This window comes from Vanellus vanellus, assembly GCF_965231255.1.
Source record: "Vanellus vanellus genome assembly, chromosome: 19".
NCBI lineage: Eukaryota > Metazoa > Chordata > Aves > Charadriiformes > Charadriidae > Vanellus > Vanellus vanellus.
This window is the reverse complement of record NC_138924.1, coordinates 12,278,746-12,286,993: the sequence shown is the minus strand read 5'-3', so window position 1 is coordinate 12,286,993 and position 8,248 is coordinate 12,278,746. Positions and strand designations below refer to the sequence as shown.

The 8,248-nt window shown below is 42.9% G+C and overlaps 1 protein-coding gene across 1 annotated transcript in view; it reads right to left on the bottom strand.

The window, feature by feature from the left end:
- NLK (nemo like kinase) overlaps window positions 1-8,248 on the bottom strand; it is a 62,850-nt gene continuing 54,602 nt past the window's right edge. The window contains exons 8-11 of the mRNA XM_082493306.1: window positions 5,884-5,970; window positions 4,093-4,291; window positions 2,233-2,326; window positions 1-1,697 (exon numbers count right to left, since the gene is read on the bottom strand). Of these exons, the coding sequence (XP_082349432.1) occupies window positions 1,643-1,697; window positions 2,233-2,326; window positions 4,093-4,291; window positions 5,884-5,970 (435 nt within the window). The 3' untranslated portion in view covers window positions 1-1,642. The remainder of the gene's footprint in view (window positions 1,698-2,232; window positions 2,327-4,092; window positions 4,292-5,883; window positions 5,971-8,248) is intronic.

The window sequence follows — 8,248 nt, the reverse complement described above, 5'->3', positions numbered from 1 at the left end:
TTTAATGTTTTCACCACTGTACTTCAAATCTACATTTTACAAAGTGACCAGCAAGTGTGCCACATTAACTGACCAACCTCTGAGATTTTACCTTTCATACCAGTGTCTTCTTGGGCTCTTTTAATTAAACACGTTTCTCATTCAAGTGAATTGAAATGCTTCAGTTGGTTTTATTCTCAGGAGCCTCATAAAAAACAAAGATATTGCACCATCTTTGTTCAGTTATTCAATGTTTGTCTCTTTCACAGCAAATAATTACTTCATTGAAGTTAAAACTTCCAAACATAACTTACTAATAGTCTCCAATTTCAGCTCAGATCACTCTTGTTGAAAATACTCTGCTAAATACAGATAACTTACAATAACTTTAACAGTTAATTGTCCATAACAAACACCACGGTTTTTCTCCAGACCAATGCTCAAATTTTAAGACCACCCTTTAGTATTTCTTTGTACAGGTGAAAAACAGTCTTCAATTTTCTAGTCTTGTTTTAAATATAAAAGTTGGAAGGGACATTCAAGTTTCAAGTCTCCACACTGAACTTAAAAAAAAAAAAAAATCATGTGGAGGTAAACAAACCAAGTTGTATACTCCAGGAGGTAGAGGCCTTCAATTTGTGTTCATATATACATATGCACAGAATTCAGTGTTCCAACAGAAAAAGAATTAGCCAAAAAGTAATAAAAGTTATTTACTACTGTGACATTTCAAGACTTCCACAGCTTCGCCTAAAGACACGAACACAATTAACATAATTCCCTATGTGCTTTTTTTTTCTTTTCTTTTTTTTTTTTTTTTTCTCTCAACTGTCCAGTGCAGGAAAAAGTTCTCACAAAATTTCACAGACCTAAAATGTGCAAGCTAGTTTCTCTCTATACAGCAATGATGTCAGGGATCTCTGAAATTAGCCCATAAATGGAATTATTTACACACATAGAAGATGCATGCTGGGGGGTTTTATGTAAGAAAGAGCAGAAAAACTTCTAATAAAAATAGATTAAATATATATATATATTTATACTGGGTAAGGAAACAGAAGTTTAGTCTCTCCTAGTCACAAACTCATTCTCTCTACTCACAACATTTGATTTTAGAACAGCACACATCACCATCACAGCTCTAGTGAGAAGCTATTTATAGGATTTGATCATCAGGGACACGTCCACTTACTGTGGCCGCTGCCACCTGACGTGACTTCAGGATTGGTCGCAGTCAAGTTTTCTGTATTCCTTAGTTTTAGAAAACCCCAAATCTTCAGGAATGGCTCAATATCAAAATGTATGTCTATCTTTTTGTACAATCTCACTTCAATAAAAAAAAAAAAAAAGAAAGAAAAAAGAAAAAACCTCCCCAAATTTGGTTCAATTCTGTTTGTTCTGAGCTGAGCCATCACAGCTGCACTAGAATTCATAAAACACGTGCAACTCTGGGTAAAATATTTTCTTCTAAAAGCACAACCACTTTACAAGATTAAAAGTCTAGTACGTTTCTAAATATTATTCATATTGTACAAGTAGTGGTTGTTAATTTAAAACTTCATTAGTAAAATTACAGTACAAGCATGATTAACCTCCAGAATTGCAAATCCCAGACTCCAGTGGAAAGCTACATTACATCTTCAGTAGTATATTATCTTCCACTTCATTCCCAAACCAGTGGAGATGGCGGCATCTCAGATGGTTGAGCAACCGTGGAACTAGAATGCGGGCGAGACAGAAAATCAGTGTTCATTTGCAATAGCTAATAGACGAGAAAGGTAATGCTCCACCAGTAAGCAAACACTCCAAGGAAAACAAAAAACCCCACCAAAGCCCGACCAAAACACCCCAACACCAACAGGTAACACCACTGACAACACCTATTTCGCTATACTTCATCTGCTTATTTTCTTAACAATTCTTCATCTGCCATTAATTTTAATGTTTTTACAGTGCAGTTCTACCGTCAGAATTCTACTTGTCAATCTTTCAGCTCTAATTTTTAGTCTGACTTCTGCACTTTTATGCAAAAATATTACTTGAAACTTTTGTGCATTTTACTTAAACTCTACAAGAATTCATAAAAGTGTTTTTAAAATGTAACCATATCTGTCCTTGAGGTATTTTTCTGCAGCAGTTATCTACGGGCCTTTCCTACTCTCAGAAACTTAAAACATAAGAACATTTTGGATGTGTGAATTCTGTACTACTAAGAAATGTGAATTAGTATCAGATGTGATTACATACAGTTACCTAATAAAGCTCTTAAAAGCAGCAGACTGAGGGTTGATGCAGAGAGGCACTCTGTTTCCTTTCTGCTGTTCCAAAATGAACTGATGAATTATTTCTGCACATAGGAGAAAAATAAAAGCCACCACAGCATTAACACTTTTTGCTGCAGTAAAATGCAATGTAGGCTGGAGGAAAACGCAGCTTCCTTTACCCAAAGTACAGTTTAGTAAGGACAAAAGCACTCCGGCTTCCCTAAATCTAACCCGGTGCCATACCTCATAGCATAAATCCACACAGAACTCTTACACATGCACTCAAATAAATGTGTATAAAACAAAACCCTGATCGCCACTATAATACTAAACTGATGATAACCAGTTATAGATTAAATCCCAGTTTTAGGGTACAACTTTTTGAAAAGCAAAGAGTTCTCAACTTGAACTTCATCTGCAAACGCCGAGAACGCAGTGCTATTGCTCAGTCCGGTTTGGTTCACGAACTCAGTCTCTACCCCACGCGCAAAACAGCCGCTCGAGCTGATTGAAGCAAAAAAGCAGATTTTGGTAAGGAAAGAGCAACGCCGTGTAGAGCTGCCGGACAAAGCCTCTTCTCATACACAGGCGCGCACCGCTCCCCCCGAAACCCAGAGCCGGGGAGGTCTGGCACTGGGCTGCTCCTCCGCAAGCAGCAGCGACGGCTCCAGGACGGAGCTCCGTACGCCCGGGCGGCGCGGTCGGGGCGGCGTGCCGCAATCTGCACCGCTGCCAGCAAACTTTAACGGCAGCTTCCGAAACAACAGGTTCCCGAGAAGACAGCAGGTCTGTGTACAGCTCTGGAAAGTGATGGCCAAAGAGGAGGGACACGGAAAGGGTAACAGGACAAAAGTAAAACAATGTTGCCCGAACTTGTAGGAACAATAATTGTAAATTTCAGTGTTACAATTCAGGGTATGTCTGAAATAAGTCACGTTATCATGGCAACATCATGGAGTATTTTTGCCCCAAATGACTGAGTTTGTTACAAACTGCTGAGCTGACACATTTCTGCTCCCTCTCTCCCTCTTGAGCTATTTGAGCTGCCACCAAACAGAACCTAAGTCCCTGCTGCTGCTTCTGCCGTTGGACTGGGCTCAGAGCGGGACTGCTGTCCCCACCGGAGCTGACTGCAAAAGAAACATCATCTATTTTATGGTTTGTTTGCTACGATGGAATCAGACTTCAAATCTCTACCGCCACAAAGCGACTGCCGGCATTTAGTAACCCTCTGCAGCAGGGGCTCCCTCTCCCAGCCATTGGGATTGATTTGCCTGGAGAGGGCATGTCACGACCCCGAGCGCACCCTCTGCCGAACCGCAGCGTGGCACCGGACGGGGAGCGTGTGACGGCCGCGGCTGTCGCGGCACTCGGCACGGCCACGTCAGCATGAGCGGGCTGCGGCAGGTTAGAGGAAACGAAGCGGGAGGAGTACGAGACTCCTCAGCGTCAGTCCCCTGATGACGGTGACCCTTTCTGCAGGACAGCTCTCAAGACAACACCTCACGCCCCGAACCCCAACAACGGGGACCTCCCGTTCCCCCCGGTGCAACCCCTCAACAGAGCGAGCGGCGCGGGGAGCAGCGGCAGCAGAGAACGCTATCAAGGTTTGAAACCAACAGACTGCTGCATGTCCACTAACGTGTGTGATAATATATGCCAGAACACCTACAAGCAATTCTCTTCTTTGAGTGGAAAGAAATTCTTTCCGGTATCTACTATGGAAAAACACCCAAAAGAAAAAACCACGCGGGTTAGCACACGCATCCAGATCGCACACCCGAACCACGCGACACTGAAGGAAGGAGCGGGAAGATAAATGCAGATGCAAAGGTTAATTACTACTCACCTTTAACCTGCCGAACAGAACTGAGGTTCTTTTCAAAAGTGTCATCAAATTTGGGATTAGTGATGGGTTCAAAATCACTAGTATAAACTCTTCCAGTAGATGTGGAAAAACAACATTTACACATACAAGTGTGGTATCGCAACCGCCCTTCATCAAGATATGGGTGAGCTAAGGCGTCCTTAGCAGATATTCTTTTGGACTGAATAGTGCATTTAAAGAAAAGAAAAGAAAAGAAAGAAAAATAGTTAGGATATCTTCAGCAGTATTGAAACAGCCTAAAGAATACTTACTCATCAATTAATTCTAAATTGTTTTATAAACACCTAACCACGTTAAAGGATTAGTTCAGGTCAGGAAATGTCTTAGATCTGCAAACACTGCCGCTAGGGGGAAGATTTTACTTAAAAACAAGCAGCGTTGCTAAGATGACATTGACCTCTCTGTACTATAGCTAACGGCAGAAAATGCCGCCAATACGATTTTTAGAAACACATTTTCAAATAGTTACTTTCTCCAGATAACCTTAAAATTACGACTCCTACAATTAATCCCGAGAAGCCCAAAGAATTTAATGTTAGCAAACATGGGATTTTGTAGGTCCATACTCTGCAAAACATTTCAAATTACGACCCCCGCTTCCACGTTACTGAGGCTGTTTCTGCGCATAACCCAAGTGCGGCGCTCGCTCTCTCGGTGTGCAACACCACCCCGTCAAAAAAGGAGAATACTGTTTCTAAAGAACTGCAGACAAAAGTGCTACTGCAAATCCAAGGTGTAATGAAATCCGTTGTTACCGGCAAATTTTAAAAAAAGCCAAAACAAACCACAAACAAACAGAACACAAGTTACTTGCTCAAAGTTACAGAGCAAAAGCAGTGGCAAAGCCTGCAGTACAACCCCACCGCCCCAATTCCCAGGATATTTTTCAGACGAAAATAAAATCGCCTGTTCTAGAGGATTGTCCTGATTCTTTAAAAAAACAAACCCACATTTGTTCAAATGCGCTTTGGGAATAACAGTGTTCTGAGTGTTGCGGGAGTTAGAAAGGAAAAAAATTAAGTTTGTTTACATGGAAGTTATGACTTAACACTTCTGTGGTTTTGTTCAGTAAAGCCATCTTAAGGTTTAAAAAAAATAAAATCAAAAGGTACTGCCTTCCCAATGCTTGGTCAATTACAGGCTTCCTCCTTTGCCGTTCAGTCAATTTGTCTTTTTTTCATTTGAAATGTTAGGGATTTTCCTGTAAAGATGAAATAACTGAGACCGTCCACCCAGGTATCAGACTGGCTAGTGACAACTTTGAATGGTAAGCCCAAGAGATGGAATCCAAAATCCACAGCAGCAAATTTTTATTAGAAAAACAGATGCTCAGTGGAAAAAAAGATGCTGTTATGTGACTGTGTGGATGTAGAAGGAATTTTTTGCGTGTTGCAAGACCACGAACACCCACGCATCTCTAATTAGAACTGCATCAAAGTATCTGATGTTCTGCTACCTACACCTAGCTCGGAAAAGACAGCATGATTCACCAACACCCTCATCTTTCTCACTCTGCCGTAGCTCCCTTCAAAAGACCACCAGATTTAAACACGAAACCCCCATTCCAGGGTGAAATCAATTCACCGATTATAAGATGATACTTTTACATCTTTTATAGACCCGACAGTCCTGAAATGCAATGTAGAAGAAAATTGGTTAAAGCACCCCTTTACTTAAAATATTCACTTAAGGAGCAGACAACAAAACCCGTTAAAACAAAAAGTGTCAGAAATAATTTGAAATGATACTTACTGGATCAAAGACCAACATTCTGCAAAGGAGATGAACTGCTTCGTGTGTGGCCTGACTGGAGAGCGTGTACAGGACAGGAAGGGATGGCTGCAGGGGAAAGAGGAGAGAGGAGAGTAGGGGTGGTTGTCCTGTCAGGCCCATCAGCGAGGGGACGCTGTCACAGCACGCCTTACTTTAGAGTCACCAAGGACAAACGTCGTGTTAAAAAGGACACGCACTACCTAAGCCTTCGAACGAGGCTATAATCACTATTACCAAACTCAGCAATTGTAATAGAGATATAATTGTGTTTTTTTCCTTCGTTCAGCTGTAATCCCTGGACAAACCGATATTTTATTTATTTATTCTTCTATCTAGACACCACTTGAAGCTGTGGCTGCTCAGGGGGTTGATTAACCACATCACTTCCAGTATTTCATTTTTCTGATCTCAGTCACTGCCAAATCATGGATTATTTTGCGTTCCCTTACCCAGGCGATCCATATCTAACCGACAGTGACATCTAGTACAATTAAAATGACCTTCAGGCGAAGGGCATTTCACACGGAGAGGCAGAGGCCGAGGCGGCGGGCTGGAGGGGCTGGGGGCGGGGAGCGGGCGCTCTCGGGCAGGAGCCGCGGCGTCCACGGGGCCGGCCCCGGCCCCACGCTGGCGGCCGCAGCGCGATTCTCGCTCTGGTCAGCCCCGCAAAAACAGCCCCGCACCTCCTTTTCCTCCCGCATGGCCTCGTCGTGCTCACGCTCGGCAGCGGCACAGCCTGCTCGCTCCGCCCGTTCCCACTTTTAGTTGAGAGCAAAAAAACCCGCGGTGTAAATACCCAAGTAAAGACAGATTTGGCAGACTGGGAACGGGAACACGCGACCTGCCGCGCAGCCCCGGGGGCAGGCATGGATGCCCCGCGCGCCGCGCTGCCGAGAACAGGGATTATGCGGCTGTGGGTGTAAGGACAACCGCGTCTCCCTCGCAGCAGCGCTGCCGGACCCTGCCTGGGTAGGGGTAGATCATAATTGGGTAGATCGGGTAGATCATAATTGAACAAGATTTTACTCAATGTATAAAGTTGCCATTTGACAACTCTTCACTGCACGTACTCTCTACCCTGAAAGTCTCCTTTGACTCCGGAGTTAAATGTTAACACTAAGGTAGCAAAATGTGAAGACAGCCCCTGTCCCCACACTCCTAACACGTGGGAGGAAGCACTGCCTGAGGTTGCCCAAAATGAAAAAAAAACAACAATAACGTTAATGTTACATGCCATTCATTTGAAAGCATTAGCCATATCCTAGACGCCATGGAATGAACTTCAAAGATTTTTTTTAAAGCCACAACAATGTCAGTTTCCAAAATCAGGTAAAGTATTTTCCTGCTTAATTGACATTATTCCTATTCCTATTTAGGTTCAAGAATGGCAGCAGAGCGCACCACGGTTAGTCTGCAAAGTAAATGAAGTGTTACAACCCAAGTGAAGTTATTCGTCTAAAGTGAAGGGGAGAAAAAAAAGGAGTAAGATGGGGGAAAAGAAGTCTGGATTTTCACACCTAGAAGCAAAACGACAAACCTATTGAAAAAGGAAGCCAAAACCCCCAACCAAAGGACGAAAGAGCCCCATAGATATTAGGACAGGCACTGCTGCAAAGAAAATTCCTACTATGGAGTGTTACCTCCAAGTCCAATACTCCTAATTTTTTTTTTTTTTTTTTAAGAAAATGAACTATCACATACACATGCAGACACCCCCCCCCCCCCCCTTTGTGTTCTTCCCATGCAAATGCAAACAGCGTTGCTATCGCGTTGGGCAGAGCCGGGAGGGCAGGGGGAATCCCAGCGGCTGCACTGGCGCCTGGCACTGACTGCTAGTGAGGCGCGGGAAGCGTATGCCGGCTCACAGAAACGACTAAAACATTCTGCCTAAAATATAACAGATCACTTGCAAGCCAGCGAGCGTATTTATGGGACAATATTCACTGGCAAACTCAGACCTTACATTACATTTGCACGGATCCACAGGATTTCCAGAAGTGCATTAACTCTACACTAACTTTTAACTGGGATGCAATGTTAATAGTTGGCAGGCAGCTGCTGCTCCTACCTGTTTAGCAAAGTAAACAAAGTTATTTAGTTGCTGTAAATTTGTTAGCATATGTAAAAATTACACCTCCACGGTGACATCATTCTAAATTAACCCTGAACGACCAAACACTTCTCTGAACGACTAAGCACTTCTCAGCCTTAGTTTCTAAATGCAGTCTATAGAATATAAAGCTATAACGTTTGGTAACTTCATATGTTTTTTCTGATTAATAAGTACCATCTACACAAAAAAGCACCGTCACCCAAGCACTGTGATTAAGTAGGTTTCATCCAT